Raw genomic sequence first — 17794 nt, 5'->3', positions numbered from 1 at the left:
TATTGTCCCTAACTCATTTTTTAATAATTCTCTAATATCATCTAATTTCTAGTCCATATTCAAAAATCCCCAGGGCCAGAAAGTCTTGGCTGTCTTGTTTTCTTTCTTTCTTTTTGTTTTTTTAAACCAGGTTGCAACCTAAATCCACTGTTGCTGTTAGGCGTTGCTCATTAGTCCCCGACCTTATTTTGTCATGACATTGACTTTTACAAGAGCCCAGATGCGTTATCCCGTGAACTGATATGGGGTGTGATGTGTGGGTTGTTCCCCAGAGGGTGGTTACCTTGTTCCTGTTCCGTCCCCACATTTCCTGTGGTCTGAGAGGGAAAGGCAGGGCTCAGTCTGATGGGTTGCTCATTGGGGACACCAGGGCTCTGTGTCCCTTCTGTTCGGCATCATCTGATGGACAGCCGGGCCCCACCCAGACAGAAGCTGGGGCCGACCCTCCCATGGAGGAGGATCTCGGCTATAAGGGGTTTTCCTATCCCTCACTGTGTGCTTGAGGCAGCAGCCGGTTTACCCAGAGCCCCCAGCCAAGGATCTAAGCACCCACTGAACATCCCCGCTGGGAGCCCATGTCCTCACCAGTGCGTTGCACCAGGAAGATTCTCCAATTCCTTCCACATTTATTACCATATTCTTCTAAAGGAGGTATCTCTCTCTCTCTCTCTCTCTCTCTCTTACAAATAACTACAAATAATTTTTGGGTGCTCAGATTCTCCTCAGTTTGGCCAGTGGGAGCTCCAGGAAGAGGATAAAAGGAGCCTGATGCAGGCCCTGAACTCACAACTCTGAGATCAAGACCTGAGCTGAGATCAAGAGTCGGACACGGGTGGCTCAATGGACTGAGCCCCCCGGGGCACCCTGGGAATACATTTTGGAAGAAGAAGGATGGATCCGAGTCAGGTCCTCTGGGCTGTTAAAAAAAAAAAAAAATGCGAACATTTGAAGATCTAATTGGCTTTATTAAGCGACTCATGAATGGGGCCACATCCAGTCTAGCCAGTAGAGAGAGGTTCTGTCAAGGTGCAGAGAAGGAAAGGTGTTGAAAGGCAGAGAGAAGCCTCCTTTTGTCTTACAGAGTTTATTAGCCTTATTGAGGCGAGGTCATCCTGGTAGGGAAGAAAGGGTCTCTCAGAGGATTGCCTCCAGGAAATTCCAGTGCGGCACGCTGAAAGTCACATTCCAGTGGGGGCAGAAACTGTGGTTGGGTTGAGGATGAAATCTGGCTTTACTGATGCCTTAATTTCAGCGACTCCTTGGGCCTGGGGTTTTCTTTCCGACCATGTGAAGGGGACCCTTCCAATGGGGTTGGAGGAGACACCTCCCCCAGAAGCAGAAGACAGAGAAGGGGTAAGGTCGCAGGCCGGTCGGCAGGGTTCCTCTGAGGGGCCCCGTCTCAACCCCCGGACCCTCCTGCCCCCACCACCTACAAGGGGGCACACACCTCCCCCAGCTCCAGAGAGGACCCAGGTACAGACCCAGGCTGAGGGAGGCAGAAGCAGCTTTCCCGTGGCAGGCAGGACAGGGGCCTCCCAGGCTGACCCCCATGGGGACTCGAGGCCAATGCAGACCTCTTCTCCCAGGAGTCTTCATGGGGAATGCATCTCTCTGCATGCTCCACGCCCACTGCCCACCCTACCCCCCATCACAGGTTCCAGGATGGAGCTGACATGAAGTGGGCAAAGTATGGCAAAGAGAACCTTCCAGAAACCCCTGTCTGTTGTGATGGAGGCTGGCTTTGGAGAGCCTGCCTTTCCTTTAGGTCTCAGGAGAAGGAATAGTTTCTATCCTCTTGCTGGACACACATCGGTTGAGCCCCTGACATGTGTCTGATGTTGCCAGGCACCGAGCACCCCCACAGAAGGAAGAACAGAGCCTCTGGCCTTGGGGCCGTTGCCCATCTTGCCAGAATATGAGGTTCACCGGGAGGGATAGAAACGCCCAGGGCGCAAGCTCCCTGGAGACCCATGGAACTAGGGCAGGTGACGGGCCAGGGGTGCGGCCGAAGGAGGCTCTCAGGTGATTCTAATGCAGGGTTGAGCCACCTGCCTGGTGGGGCAGAGGAGAGGGTGAGGAGCCATCACACCCAGGGCGTTGGGGACCCTGAGCTCCAGAAGCACAAGGCACCCCATCCAGTGCAGGGGCACGGAGAGGGCTGCCTGGTGGAAATCCGTCCAAGGATATGTTCTAACAATAAATTCTAGCACAGCGATACAAACTTGACAAAACGGGAGGGAAACAGGCATAGATATGTGGGCATCCTACACACATCATCCTTATTTCCCCCACTTCCTGTTGCCTCAATCAACTCACGGGAAATTTCTCTGAAAGCCTGGCATTTAGCAGAGCGAGTGCAGGGACCCTGTGCCCTTGAGCCCCAGGGTTTGTCCTGAGTGATGCTGGAGCGCCACCTAGTGGCCAAGGATGACCTCAGCCTCCTGCTGCCTCCAAGGTGGGACCGACCGGGTGGGCTCAGGGGGTCCTGGGCCTGCTGCAGCCAGGAGGTGGGGGGAGTGCTAGACACAGCCTGGCACCCCGGGGACTCACCCCCACGTACTTCATCTACATGGGAATAATATGAAACAGCATGAGGCTTGACTACTGTCAGAAACTCTCACCGATGAAATTGTTTAAGGAACAAAATAGCGTGAGTGGAAATCTGGGTTAGCAGGCCCTCTCAGACGCTTTTATTTCTGTATTTATCCTTTAGCTTTTCTCAAGCATGACAAGAGACGCCTTGGGAAACCTGCATTTGTCTGGGAAGACATACCATGATCTTGAGGTTGGAATGCAGGGGGTCCCAGGCCTGCAGGATGAGGGAGGGACCAGGGGCCAGGACGTAGGAGGGAGCCTTGTCGGGAGCCCTGACCTTTGGCGGGATACAGCCACGCTGAGGCGACCCCAGCTGGACGGGTCCTAGCCAACGCTGGGGTGTGTCCTGATCAGTTCGGGGCTCCCTGCCCACTGGGCCCCAACCAAAGGTCCAGGCCCTCGGCTGGGATGATAGGCCTATGGCAGGGTGGACGCGAGCAGAGAACCAGTGCAGAGGAGCCCCTAGAAACGCTGGCACGCCCCTCATGGATGCCAGGAGTTCAGAGTAAGCGCGAGAGGATGCTTTACCCCTGTCCTGCTGTTGGTCCCCCCGGCGATACAGCGAAGGCAGATACACCTCTTCAGGTGGACCCCGGTGTCTTAGTGTTTATAATTTCAGACTTGCTTATCCCAGTGCCCAGGGCAAGGATGAAAACCAACACCCCCCTCTCCACCTCACAAAATAGTGCACCCTCTGAAAGACCCTCACCTTGACATCAGGGCTAACCTCCCCAAAACACCATCTGGTCCTCCCCCTGGAGGCAGGCAGTAATGGGGTGAACACACGATGTGTCAGCCCTGGAGAAGTGTCCCGTGGCCCTGAGCCACAGTCTGGGCCTGGACCCATCTCCTCATTCACTTGGGACAAGCCCTTCCAGAACACGCACCATCACAAACCCCAGCCTTGCAAACTCAGCGACACTAGCTCAGAGAAAACGGCTGGATGTCTGCAGACATATGGGCAGTTCTGCTCACACCACGGGCCAGAAGTCTGTGTCCTCAGGCTCCCTGGGCACAAGTATCACCGGCTGAACTCAGAGCCAAGAGAAGAGAGAGGGGCCGGTCCCACCCCCAACCGCATCCTAGCTGTCCCGTTAGATGCCATCCCTCTTGTGGCCACCGCCCCGAGATGTAGGAAGTGGACGCAGCCCCATGATCTTCCCGGCACTGTCACCTCCATGCGGGCCTGTCCCCTCCTCCCCCAACTCCCAAAACCAGGCGGGCCCAGGCCTGGGTGGACAGTGAGACTGCGGAGGGGACAGCCATCCAGGCCAGAGCGGGCTCACCTGGCCCGGGCATCGGGCATCAATGTCAGGGGGTTGGGGGAGAGCCGACACCACCTCCCATCAACGAAAATTGAACAAACCTTTTCTGAAACATTGAAAAGAAAAGGAAAAGTGTTTTCTTAGAACCCAAGTGGAGACTGCTGCCCAGGATACACAACCTTCACGAAGGAGAGCAAGCTCCCAGGAAGAAACATTCAGCACAGGCTCGTATATGTCTTCTGCATAAAGAGTCACAAATCATCGCGACAAAGGACATTCCAGAAAGTTACAGATTTTTATCTTGGTTTTAGTGTGTGCCAGGTTATAGGACTTTAATCTTTCAGGAACCAGGGAGGTGTTTCCTTTTCCTTATCTTTATGTTTAGAATGTTCCTTGTAGGGTTTTTTTCCCGTGAAGCCAATGCAGTGTGTGCTTGGGGCAGAAATGCAGCCCAAGCTTTGGAAAGGTCTTGCCGACTTACTTTGACCTTGGTAAGTATTAAAGCACAGCTTCCCTGGGAGCCCAGGAGCAGAGCCCACAAATGCTAAAAGGTGAATGTTCTCTGTATCGGCCCTAGAAGCCCTCTAGCCCCAGATCCTCTGAACGATTCCCACCGGCTCTGGGAAGTGGGAACTGGGGGATGCCAGCTTCCAGAACCTCTGGGACTCAGGGAACAAGCCTGTTTGAAGGCGACTCAAATCCTTGGTGGAGGGAGTGGCTCCCCCTGCTGAGCCTCTGGGCCTGGGGGACCCGCTCCCCGGGCCCTCCACCCTAACGTGGCTGTTGCTAGTGGGGGCAGCATCTGGCCTGCCCGGCAGATGCCCCATTCAGAGCCAGCCCTGCATCTCCGCGCTGCTGCCGTCCCTCCTTCCTCTCTTCTCTCTGCAGGAGCTCCCAGGCTGCGAAGGGCAGAGGAGAGTGGTCTGGGAGAAAGCCCACCAGGCTGTCCCAGGTCCCACCCTCCCTGACATTTACGCAGAGCCACCAAGTTCGGGCCCCTGGAGACACTCTGCTGGGTCCCGGGATACCAGAAAGGAGAGCCAAGAAGCAAAGCCAGAGCTGAGCCCCAACCCCACCCTGGCTCTCCTGGGGGCTCCACCACTCACCCACGGCATTGAAGACCTCGGTCACCTGGTGGTTTAGTTTGGCTGAGGCCTCCATGAACAGCAGCCTCTTGCTCTCCGCAAACTCTTTCCCTTCCTGCGGGAAAAAGCAAAACAATTCCCATGCTGGTTACAAAACACACTTTCCTAGGAATACTCAGCTGCCTTCAAAGACCCAAGAACCAGTGAGGGTTCCTCTGTCCTGGTTCGTGGTGCTCCTGGAGGGGCCCAGGGCTGGGGAGGTGGGAGGAGGGTGGTGGGGAGGCGGAAAGGTACTCGCCCCTCCATGAGGGCCCCCCACCCCAGCAGAGCCCCGGCACCAGCTTCCCCTGGTGGCTCCCTGCCCTCACATCTCCCCTCTGGCACCTGGGGGCTCTGACATGGGGGAAAAACCAAGTGAGAAGGCAGGAAATATGGAAGGGAAGCAGGCAGAGCTCCTGGTGGGGTGCGCATCTGGGCTCTGATTCTGGGGATCCCTCCTGGCTTTCCGCCCAGGGTAGCACTGCAGGGAGTGATATGTAAGTGTGCTAGTGCGAAACTGTTGAGATCCGAGAAAGATGAATACTTTGTACTATTGTAGGAATGTCCACTTTCTGATTGGATTCAATGTTTATGTGAAACCTTAGCATTCGGGAAGACCGAGAGTGGGGGCTTGGGGGGTCAGGACAGACAGGACCTTTTTGTAGTACTTTTGCAATGCTTTCTGTAATTCTGAAATTATTTAAAAATGAGAGCGAAAAAATTCATCTGAAATCTGTGCTCCTCTTGTCCCTGCCTTGGCCAAAGCACCCGACGTCGCCCCCATGGCTGGACGCCCGTGTCCCTGGCACCTGGACCTCCAGGTGTAGACTCCAAGGCCCAGCTGTGCTTAGTGGGAGCTCAGAATAAAGAAAAGATCAGGGGGTGGCCCAGGGCCCCGGGTGGTCAGTGGGGTCTACAGCCCTGGTGTCAGGGTGTCCGTTAGTGCAAGCTCTAAGCCAGGAGGCCTCCCTGCACAGGCGGAACTGGCTCAGCCCAGGGCAGGGGTGCCGCCGCCTGAGGCCCCTCGCTCCCCCAGAGCTGGGCTACCTGCCTCCTACCAATCTCCCCACCCAGGGCCTGGTGTCCCCAACTAACTCGGCCTGACCTTGCCCCCAAATACTCTTTCCAAATCACCCATCACGTGATGCTCCACGTGGGGAAGCGCCATCTCTAGACCTGATGTCTCCAGGAGAGCCCAGAAATCTTTGTCCCAAAGGGAAAGTCAAGCGGGAAGCCTGTGTGTTTATGCATGTGTGTTCAAGCGTGTGTGACGCGTGTGCATGTGCATGTGAGTGGGCGGGTGACGGAGTGAAGGGTGCGGGTGTGTTTTGGGGTCACTCTCTTCGCCCCTCGGGGAACAAAAAGACACTGTCAGGGCTACCTGGAGCGTCACCTCCCGCTGCTCGCCGAGGTCCGTCTTGTTCCCGACCAGCATCACCACCACCTCCCCTGGGGGGGACTCCCTCTCTAGGTCCTTCAGCCACTGCTGAGCCTTGCAGAAGGAATCCTGACAAAGGGGAAAACACATCAGACAAACCCCATGGTTGGTGTCACCGGCTATCCCGGCAAAGAGCAGGCAGGGGCGGGTGGCCATCCTGTTAAAAGGCACATGATCCCCAAAGATACAGATGTAGTGAAAAGAAGGGCCATCTGTACCCCAATGTTTATAGCAGCAATGGCCACAGTCGCCAAACTGTGGAAGAACCAGGATGCCCTTCAACGGACGAATGGATAAGGAAGATGTGGTCCGAATATACTATGGAGTATTATGCCTCCATCAGAAAGGACGAATACCCAACTTTTGTAGCAACATGGACGGGACTGGAAGAGATTATGCTGAGTGAAATAAGTCAAGCAGAGAGAGTCAATTATCATATGGTTTCACTTATTTGTGGAGCATAACAAATAACATGGAGGACATGGGGAGATGGAGAGGAGAAGGGAGTTGAGGGAAATTGGAAGGGGAGGTGAACCATGAGAGACTATGGACTCTGAAAAACAACCTGAGGGTTTCGAAGGGGCGGGGGGGTGGGAGGTTGGGGGAACCAGGTGGTGGGTATTAGGGAGGGCACGGATTGCATGGAGCACTGGGTGTGGTGCAAAAACAATGAATACTGTTACTCTGAAAAGAAATAAAAAATTTAAAAAAAAAAGGCATATGATCCCATTAGCCATATGACAGCCCCCCTGCACAGAGCCCCTCCCCACCACCGCTGAGCTGCTCAGGTGGGCGGCCTCCCACGCTGCAGCCCGTGGCATCGTGCTTGTCCCCAGCCCACCCCACCCACTGACTCTGCTCTCTTCCTGCTCACCTGCCCTCAGCCACCTCCCTGCCCCACCCCACCCCAACCCCAACATGCTAATCCCCACTTTCCTCCCTTCCTGCAGGAAGTACCTCCTACCCCAGGCTGAGTCAGGTGTCCCCCCATCAGCTCCCACAGACCCCTGCCTTCCCTCCTCCGGCTCTAAGTACCTGCTGACTTGTACTCAGCATCTACCCAGACAACACCCTGCGGATGTACAGCCGGGGGCCGTGTGCTCTTTCCGTGACATACCCCTCACCGGTGCCATGGGCCCCCAAGGCATCAGGAGTGCAGATGGGGGTGCTGTATGCAGGCTGTTCTGAGAGGACCATGGAGGGGCACAAATTCAGCAGTGCAATAGCAGGATCATGGGTTATCAGCAAGGGCTTCCTGGAGGAAGTGACCGACTTTCACAGAAGTGCTGCCCACTGGTTGTGGTGGTTTTACCATAAAGCACCAGCATGGGCTGGTCACGGGAAGCCTTCAGAAGAGAGTATCCCTGCGCCTGGGAGAACAGAAGGCAGACGTCTTGCAAAGGAAGGTGGGAACGTGTCCGAGACGAGCCTCACCTTCCTGGTGATATCATACACCAGAAGTGCAGCGTTGGCGCCCCGAAAGTACAGATGACAGATGCTGTGGTACTTCTCCTGGCCAGCTGTGTCCCAGATCTCAAACTTCAGAGACTTGGTGCCCAAGTCCACCACCTTTGTGAAGAATGCACCTGAAACAGAAGCCCAGGGTGGGGGGCTTTAGAAGACATGGTCTTTAGAGCCCGGGCTGGGCCATTGAGGAAGAATGCAGGCAGAGATGTCGGGGGATGATTCACCCTGCTAGGAACAGAAGCTAAGGGATGAGTCTGGACTGAGATCATGATTCTTTGGTATAAGACTCCAGCTCAGGGGGGCTCCGAACAGAACCCACCCACCCAGGTGTCTGCCTGTTCATCCTGCCTTTCGCTGCACAGCCACAAACCTGAAGTCAGATAAAACCTCCTAAGGCCATGTCCTATCCTATCCCCCAAAGTGATGGTCTTAGGAGGTGAGGCCTCTGGGGTGTAACCAGAGTTAGATGAGGTCAGGAGGATGGGGCCCCCACTGTGGGATCAGTGCCTTTATAGGAAGAGACACAGAACCCTTGATCTCTCTCTCCCTCTTCCTCCCTCCCTCCCTGTCTCCCTCTTTGTGTCTCCCACCCTTCTAAATCTCGGTGCCCTCTTCTTCACCACGAGCCAATGGTGCCCCCTTCCCACAGTGGGTGTCAAACCACGAGAAAAGAGAGGAGAGCAGGGTCTGTGCCTGGAGCTCCCCTTCCTTTGCCTGCCCTGGGCTCTCCCTGACTCACAGGGCGGGATGGTGGCCTTCTGTCCACATCCTTCTATCATGTCCAATCACATTCCTGAACTTGATTTTGGTTGTTCTCTAAAACCCGCCACTGCCAGGTTCCCCACAGGAAGCACCTTCGGGTCAGCCTCCCCAGTTCAGCAACCCTAGCTTCCCATCTGCTCCTTCTCCGCTTTGTGAATGACGGCTGCTGGTCGAGCTCCAATCCACGTGCACCCCAACAAACTTGCAGGGAGGGCTTTCAGTCCCAGCGATGATGAGGCACGAGTGATGGGGTGTTTACAGAGAGAAGAACATTGACTCCCCCAGAGAGAGACATGAGGTCCCTCCGGGGCCCTTGGACTCCTCTCCAGGGCAAACTTCCTCCCCAGCCCCATGGAGCCCTTGGCTCCAATCAGGGAAAGAGCCCACGTTAATTATCTCTCTTGTTCAGAAACCCACTGACCACATTTTCTACATCGTAACAGCTAAAGCCAGGAAGAATAAATGATATTGGTCTCAAGGTGGGGGGTGGGTTGGGATCGGGCCAAGAACCAGGAATTTTTCCGTTTCTAGAATACGTAGCTGGAGGTGACACATGGGCACACTTTCATGGGGCCTTAGGCGGATTGAGCTGGGCCACCTGGTGCACTTACACATCGTGGTCCCGTCACAGCACAGACCGGGTCTCCTGCCTCCTCTGGTCCCACCACAGACTTCAGCACTGGCACCCCAGCAACAGCCCCGCCCTGGTCTCACCTCCATCCTCTGGAGGCATGCGGGGGGGGGTGCGGCTCCTGGAGGCAGGTGAGCTGCGCAGCACCCCCATCTGCACAGCGAAGGGCATAAGAATGACAGATTGCCCTTCCCCCACTTTACTGTATTGCCCCAAATTATAAAGTATCTCTGTAAACGTCGACCTGAGGAACGAGGTGGTGCTCTGTTTGGTTTTAATGTCACCAAAAGCTGATTCTGCTCATCGAAGCCTCTTGGCCACATTTGCCTTCCTTGGACAGAGTATCAGCGGGGTCGGGGTTGAAGGGAACCTGAAATGCTTAGCTGACAAGGGCCGGGATGGTGACAAGGCTAAATGAGGGCTGTCCTTCCCTCCCACACAGGTCACTGCGACCCACTAGTAAATACGCACACCAGCACTAGATGTCACCATTGCTCCAAAAGATGTCACTTAGACAGCCAGGCTAGCAGCAGGAAGCAGGGAGAATTCCCGGGCTGTGGCCAGTTGGGACTCCAGGATGAGGGCTCTGTGGGGAGCCCAGTGGGGTCTTTGGGAGTTCCCCATGGTTCAAGCCCCTAGCCACCCCCCCATAGCATTCTCCCTTGGAGCTGCCCCGCCTCCCCTGCTAGGCGCTCTCCCGCAGTGGGACACGGGGCGGGGGGGGGGAGGCTTTTCGGGTCTCCCCTCAGCAGGCTGACCCCCAGGGGGCTGTGCTCCCTTGAGATTCCCACTCTCGTTCCGCTTTGGGGACACGAGCATTCCAGCTGTCTCAGGGCAAGACCCGGAAGACCCCGTCCAGCCAGGGGACAGACAGACAATGGAAGCATCTGCCTTCGGAGGGCTTTTGTACAACACAGACTACACAGACATAACTGAAAGGAGGGATTGTCTTCCATCACCTTGTCTGAAGTGGGAAGATCGACCTTTATGATAACATACAATGATGTACTAATTATAATGGCATGATAACGAATAAATCCTATAGAATATAATATACAGATAAACATCATAGTATAATAATAAATAAAATCATTAACTGCCTTTCTTTATTTATTTTTATAACAATGTAGCCACTGTGACAGCCACCTCCACAGGTTGTGGTGTCATAAAGCACGTGAAGTCAACTCTGAGATTTAAGGGTCAGGAAGTTCTAGCCCCGTGGTTGGCAGCTGCTGGAATAAACGATTGCCAGACCCAGCTAGAGGCTCGCGGCTCCATGGGTACCTGTCTGGTGGTTTCTGCCACCGCACACATACGCACTCCAGGGACAGTGGGAAGGAAACAAAGACCCGAAGCACCAGCCCCAAGGCAGAGGCAGGGTCCCGAGCCTGAAAGTGGGGAGGACAGCCAAAGCTGCCCATGAGGATGAGGCTGGTCCAGGGCCCAGGCAGAGGACTACAAGGGGAGAGAGCACCCCTAGGCCTGCCCCCCAAGCGAAGACCCCCACTGTGACCTGAGTGCAGGCTCTGCCCACCCGCCTGAGCCCAACAGAACCTCTGAAGGGTGCGAGGGAGGATGCCAGCACGTTCCCAGACCTGCTGAAGGAACCTATGCAAGTATCTGTGGGCAGAGACAGGCCCTCGCCCACCGTTCCTGTACCTGCTGTGGGCTGGGAAGCACTGTCTGCCAGGCTTGGGAAAGTTAGTAAACTTCGCATTAATTCAGAGTGACTGCAGTGTCCTCGGCGTAGCTGGCTCTGTGCTTAGGAGCCCTCTCCTGCCCCCCAGGGAGGGTCCTCACTGCAACCCACCCCCTTGGACCCAGCAGGTGCTGGTCCCATGGAGCCAAGTCTCCGGCTCACAGCGAGGGTCCACACCACTGTCCCTGCCTCTCCTCTCCCACGGGAGCACGGTGGCAGCCTACTGCCTCCTAGGGGACTGGCCCCCTCTCCCACACTGGTAGAGCAGAGGCCCAAACTTTTTTGGCAAAGGGCCTTCAGTAAATATTTTGGGCTTCAAGGTGCTACCATCATAGTTATCCCCGCAGGATACGCAAATGATGGGCACAACCGGATTCTGGCTGGACCAGGCCCCCTTCTCCGGTCTCTGCTCTCCACAGAAGCCCCCCCGCCCCCCAGGCCAGATTTAGGACTTTGTTGTGTTCTTTGAAGTCCAGTCCAGTATCGTGGCTGACTGGTGTCACTTTTCCTGCTGATGGAGAAGGTCGCCCTGGGCCCCCTCAGCCAGCCTGAACCACTGTCTTTATGAGCTCTTCCAGAGATTCACCCCCTCCTGGAGCCAGCCCCTCACCCCTTCTCTGCCCAGCTCTCCATGAGTGCTGTGGGCCTGGACCTGGCAGGTCTCTCGGCCCCCATGTCCCTCCAGCACTCTTGGCAGTCATTGTCCTAAGAAGACTGCAGGGCTTCCAAGTAGCTAATGCACACATCAAAGTTAGCATTGTGTGTCCCTGTCCAGTGCCCCTGTTTGGCGTCTTCTAGAACCCTCCACTCCTAGTGCAGGCTTGGGACAGAGGCCATGCCCAGCAGGTATTCACTACATGAGTGAGGGAGGGAGTGAATGAATGAATGAGTGAGTGAGTGGACTCAACTAAGTGCCAAGCAAAAGGCTTGTCCATGGCAGAGTCCAAGTCTGAGGCCAAAGCTCTGGTTCTGAGTGGGGGATCTCTCCTGGGCCATGCTGGCCACCTCCCAGGAGGGCTGGCATGAAGTACGTGTTGAGTTTTTATTTTAGGTGAAAAACAGGATTTCCAGCCCCAGAACAGCGTGTGACAGAAGTTGACGACCCAGAAGATGCTCCAAAGGCCCTTTTCCCCAAGAGCTATAACCTGTTACCTCTTTAAAAAGTAGGGAGTGGGTCTTCCCTCCATGCCACCCCATCCCCAATTCCAGGCCAGGTAGTAAACTGAGACCAGGCAGAAAGGGAGCTGCTCTTCAGGACACTACCCAGGGGAGCAGCATTGGCAGGCGGGACCCTGGGCAGGGTGTGAGGTCGGCCTATCTGGGCGGCTGAGTGGCCGAGCGTAGGGGGCCTTCCCTTGGGCTCCCCGTCCACCAGAACAACTCCTCACACCATGCCCCAGGGGCCCAAGGCCCTGACCCTGAACCCCTGCCCCCTGCAGCTGCCGCTAAGCTGACACCAGACCGCTCTCTGGACGGCACATGTGTCTGACTAAGGGGGGCCTCATCCCTTCCCTGCCATGCTGGGCGCCACCTGAGTTCCCGGGAGAGTGTGGGAATGCCCCACCCCTGGGCCATCGCCCTGGCTTCCCCTCTAGTGACCGACCAAGGGCGTGCTGTCCCATGTCACTTACATCCCACGGTGGGCAGGATGCTCTTGAAGTCATTCTTCACGTACCGGAGAGCCAAGCTGGACTTGCCCACAGAGCCACTTCCCAAGAGGACCAGCTTGAACACGCAGGGCTGGTCCAGGGCAGCCCCAGGAGAGGGGACCCGTCCCGCCTGTGCCATGTCCTGCCAAGAGACAGCAGATGCGGGAGGTTGCATGTCTGCCGCCAAATGATCCTAGTGAGTTCCCCCCTGCGGACCCGCTTCCCTGGGGCAAGACAGACAGCCTTGAGCGGCAGGGAGCTCAGGGTCCGAGGCAGCAGCCTGAGTTGGTGACCCTGCGCCACTCAGCACCCCGTTCCCTCACCACAAAGCAGGGCGAGCAGTCCCTGCATGACAGGTTTGTTGCGAGCAATGCTCAGGAATGTCTGAAGGTGTCCAGCAGGACCCGCTGCGTTCAAGCACTTCATACCCTGGAAAACAGTCCTTGCATGCTGGCCATCACGCTGCCTTGTCGTCCTCACTCCCATTACTTCTCACTTTAAAAAAAATTACTTATTCCAAAAAGTACTGAAATCGCCCGAGAGGCAATGTGCTCTCTCCATTGAGGCTCATGGGTTGGAGCTGGTGTTTTGAAATGATCTAGGATCTCCCTAAGAAAAAGTCAGTGTTTCAAGGACCTCAAAACATTTTGGTCTTTCCCGCTGTATCTAAAGCCTCAGCACCTGTGAGGGATGCCGTAGAGAAAACCAGCTCTGTGATCAAAATAAATTTGACTAAACCCTGCATATCTGTTCATTACAGAAAATTTCAGGCACCCTCCACCGTGGAACGGAGACCGTCCTAGTGGGCCTCACTCGCTCTCCTCCGCTTCCAAAACCTTGGTTCCCGCCCATCCCCAGACCCCCTTCCACGAAAGATGGGTGTGAAGCAAACCCCAGGCGTCCTGTTGTTCCATCTACAAATCTCAGTATCTATACAAGTATTCTTGTGTTTCTTTGTAATTAATTTGTTCAAGAAATCAGCTTCACAGTCTTCCTCTGGCTGATTGGATCCCCTGTTCTTGCCATGTCCTATGAACCCCGTATTTGTTCTAGCCTGGCGGATCGAACAGCAATCTGATCAGATACAGGCCATCGTTTGGCAAGAATGCTTCCTTTGCATTTCCTCAGAGGGCCAATAATGGCCAAGCGCTCTGGGGGTGATGCTCGGGGTCCCTGAAGACCATTGCCAGATCCACTATTTCACTAGGACCAGTGACGTTCTAATGTCCCCACTTTGTCTCCCTTTATGATCTGGGCCGCTTCTAGGAAGAAAAACTTCCCCTAAAAAACATCAAAACCCACAAGGGGGTGGGCAGTCCTGGGAACAGCCTCCTCAACCTCCTCACTCCGTGGGCAGGAGGGAGGCCCCCAAGGGTAATGGGAACGGAGGAAGGGAAAGAACTTCCAAGGGGAACGGAGACAAAAGCAACAGCAGCAAGAAGCACACCATGTCCCCCACCCCCACCCCGCAGCTGTCCCTGTCTGGTCTGCCTGCAGGGACAGGAAGGGTAGAGGCGAGCTTGGGAGTGGGGAAGGGGTGGGGACAGGAACAAGCAGCCCTGAGTCCTAACTACTAACAAGACTGTCCTCAGCACAAGCGACCGGGGAGTGACAGGGTCTGAGAGAAGGATTCAGAGCCATTTCTGCCCCTTGACGACAGGGGGCTCGACACAGTGGAGGGGACTTTTGGGAAGGCGTGTGGAAGCCCATCTTATGTGGGATTCACAGGTCTCACCATTAAGTATGATGCTTATAGTGTTGATGCGTGATGTTTTAGAGAAGGATTGGAAAGATAAAGTATTTTAAGTTTTCTCTCTCTGTTTTTTTGAAGCAGAGCCTGGGGTCACTTGGGGAGCTGCCAGCTTCCAGGAAATCTGCTAGATCTTCTCAGGTCTCTGTCCCATGGATGCAAACCTCTGTCCTACCACAGCGGTCACCCCGATCACATCCAGTCCCCAGCAGCGGCAGTTAATAAAACAGACAGTCTCTGCCATCACGTGCCCCGAGGTCAGTCCCCTGTCCCTCTTCCTGATTGAAATAACCCTGGTTTTGAACTCTGTCTTAACTCATAAAATTATTTTTTAATGACTTATCTCTCTTGCTGGACTGTAACCTCTAATAAGATTCACTTTATATAATTATTTTATTAACACTCTCACATGCTCTGGGTTGTAACTTCCCAGGAGAGCAAGGACCATAATCATGGAGCTTATACTAGGTGCTCAATAAATATTCCATGCACACACAGGAATGGCTCCGCAAAAAGCCATAACTGGACAGACATACTGTTTCCACCCCCGCGGTTTGCATGGCTGGTCCAACCCCAGGGAGCTGGCATCGTGATGAACTGGGCTACCTGCCAAAATGCTGAGCAGAAGAAGCATCTCCAACAGGTACTGGGAACACCGGCTTTGTGTTTCCCACATCAAGAACAGTGGTTCAATCAGCCCGCCCCGGGGAGCCGCCAGCCTGGGCTCACAGCTGAGAGGGCAAGTCAGCTCAGTAGCAAACCCTAATTTATAAAGTGCTGCCTTTTTTTTTTTTCCCCCAAACTCAGAGGAACAGAGTTGAATGCTGGTTACCAAAGACTGGGGAAGGGGAATGGGAAGATGCCAGTCAAAGGGTACGAACTTCCAGTTAAAATATTAACAAATTCTGGGCATCTAATGGACAACATAGAGATTATAGCTAATGATACTATATTGTGTCCTTGAAAGTCCCTAAGAGAAAAGGTTTTAAATGTCCTCGGGGCCAGAAAGATGTAGTAACTATGAGATAGGACGGAGGGGGTCACTAACAACATGGCGACCATCACATTGCAGTATACAAATGGGTCAAATCAACATGGCGCACACCTTGAACTTACACAATGTTGGATGCCAATTACAGCTCAACCAAGCTGGAAAAAAAATCCTTTTAAGAATGGAATGTCCCAACTTTTCGGCGTTACCCCAAGCTATTCCCTTGATTCTAACCAGAAGTACTTAACGGCTGCTGTTTGGAAGCAGGCATCCCGTTAATTCAGACCATAATTTGCACAAAGTTCTAACACACCTACAGTGATACATTCTCGAGAAGTTAAAGATACCCCTTCAAGGGTTCCTTGCTATTTATACACTCAGCTTAATAAAGCTCTTAAGTCTAAAAAATCTTTAGCATAAGACACGTGTGAATTAATCAAAACAGGTGGGCTATGAACGAAAGATCCATTCCTACGATATCACATTACAGCATCTTATTCCTTTGGCAATGATACATCTCTTTGTTTAAAAATAGTATTTTACAATAAATATAAATACATCATTGTCAATATGAAAAAATCACCCCAGATCCCACACCCTTAATATAACCAGGAAAAGCATTTTTGCCCATTTTCTTCTTAGTTTTCAGGCTATGAATCTTAAAACAAGCAAACCAAAACCCAGAGCTTTAACATAAAATGATGTATCTTCCCTCTAAAAAAAAAAACCATACGTAAAAAGCAGCTTTCCACACTGCTGTGTACGTTCCACACACATTCAGCATGATATGTTCACTGACCACAGAACATTCCTACAGCTCTTCCACTTTGCTAACCCATTTCCCAACTACAGGATTTTTTCCTTGGTCATAATTGTCTTCTTGGTAATAAATAAGACTGCAGAAAGCACTTTCGAGTACAACTTTTTGTGTGATGACATGTTGTAAGCTTCCGATAATCACAGGCTGGAGCCCTCTGGTCAGAGAGAAAATTGAAAATGTGACTTCTGACCCAGCCTCTAGAATTTAATCGAGATGAGGTTATTTGAAGTCTTTCTAAACACAAAGATGTTCTCAGGAACGCAATATTCATGATTAAGAGTAAGAGACGCCCTCTGGAGCATCCTGATTAGGGCCTTTTTAACATTTCTTACTAGCTCATCTCTTTTCTACCAAAGGGAAAAAGAAAGGATTGCAAATCTGAACTGGTCCTTTCTTGGGGTAGGGGAGGGCATTTGGGGGCATTTCGGGGAGGCTCTGCTCTGCTGAGTCTTCTGTCCAGGATGTCACTGGTGTCCTCTCTGCCCAGGGGCGCATAAAGAACAGGGAGATTACTGAGAAGCTGGTTATGCCCGGGCCGATCTGCACTAACTGGGCGCCCCGATCCCTACAAGACAGGTTCCTTAAAGGGCTGGCTCCTCACCCCCACCAGCGGTTTACCGTCAAGGCCTGGAGCTGGACTTTTCCCAAAGCCACCGTATAAACAGGAGTCTCCTTCCGGGAACCCAACCTAGCCAGCCACAGGGGATCCAAACAAGGGCACTTCTGGTCCTCTGGAAAACAAACTCCTCACCCCACCCTTGGCCGTTTTGTTTGGGCCCACAAGGGCAAAGGTATGGACACCCTCACACACACGTGCACACAGACACACACACAGATATACACGGACACCCACAGATACACACAGACACACACAGACACACACACAGACATGCACACACACTCACACACACTGTGCAAGCAGACAGAAGTTAAAACAACGACTCACGTGTTCCCGAGGCCTGCTCACCTCCCGGAAGCCTGGCAGCTTGTCATCACCGGGTCCTGCAGGACCCCCACATGTCTCCCCTTTCTCCCTCCTCTGGCCCCCGGGAAGGTTTGCTTCCCCTGCCCTACCCACAGGCAGGCAGGCAGGGGATAGTGGCCTGGGTGGAGACAGACTGAGGTTCTGCTCCAACAGAAAACAGGTAAGAGGCAGCCCCACCCCTGCCCCTGGGTCAGGTCTCCTCCTCCTGTCCCCAGAGGCTCCCAGGACAAAGTCCACCACGGTCATGCGTCACCTGGGACAGAGCAGGGCGGGAGGCTGGATGGTGAAGCCGACGTGCGAGAGCACCTGGGAGCCCGCAAGAAGCCAGACTCCCATCTGGGGTGCGGGGGGTCAACCACCTCCAGGGAGTGTCTCAGCTTTGTTATCTGTCTCTCACTTCAAAGCTGAGGGTCTCCCCTTGGCTCCTTCCTGGGAGCAGCGCGGATCTTTGTTGCCTTCCAAGCCTGGAAGGAAAGGATGTATTTTGGTCAGATGAGGTTATTCCTGCCCCCAAAGAGCTGGGAGACGGCTCTTGTGTGTCCCGGCACCCAGGGCCAGAGGCAAGCTGGGCAGCTGTCCTGGGCTCGGACACCTGGATCCTGGCTGGATGCCACAGCG

The 17794-nt window shown here is 54.0% G+C and overlaps 1 protein-coding gene across 2 annotated transcripts; it reads right to left on the bottom strand.

Annotated features, from left to right (window-relative positions):
* Positions 1-4093: 4093 nt before the first annotated feature.
* Positions 4094-17357, bottom strand: RAB17 (RAB17, member RAS oncogene family). Of its 2 annotated transcripts, none has more exons than XM_080799317.1 (6): positions 17159-17357; positions 12613-12772; positions 7857-8008; positions 6366-6491; positions 4967-5060; positions 4094-4759 (listed from the first exon to the last, which is right to left on the bottom strand). In XM_080799317.1, exons 2-6 carry the CDS (start codon positions 12767-12769, stop codon positions 4647-4649), a joined length of 642 nt encoding a protein of 213 aa, XP_080655443.1. In that variant the 5' UTR covers positions 12770-12772; positions 17159-17357; the 3' UTR covers positions 4094-4646. The 2 variants fall into 2 exon arrangements, with proteins under 2 accessions (XP_080655443.1, XP_080655442.1); XM_080799316.1 differs by having other exon boundaries at positions 17138-17328.
* Positions 17358-17794: the final 437 nt, after the last annotated feature.

Source organism: Martes martes (genome assembly GCF_963455335.1).
Source record: "Martes martes genome assembly, chromosome: 3".
Taxonomy (NCBI): Eukaryota; Metazoa; Chordata; class Mammalia; order Carnivora; family Mustelidae; genus Martes; species Martes martes.
This window is presented reverse-complemented; position numbering and strand designations above follow the sequence as displayed.

What these genes read in the sequence shown, in the direction of transcription:
- RAB17 (XM_080799317.1), bottom strand. Translation starts at nt 12,769, where the DNA reads ATGGCACAGGCGGGACGGGTCCCCTCTCCTGGGGCTGCCCTGGACCAG. An exon ending in AGCGGGAGGTGACGCTCCAG is followed by an intron (nt 5,061 to 6,365) that starts GTAGCCCTGACA and finishes TTTTTCCCGCAG; the next exon opens with GAAGGGAAAGAGTTTGCGGA. An exon ending in CGAGGTCTTCAATGCCGTGG is followed by an intron (nt 4,760 to 4,966) that starts GTGAGTGGTGGA and finishes TGCCCTTCGCAG; the next exon opens with CCTGGGAGCTCCTGCAGAGA.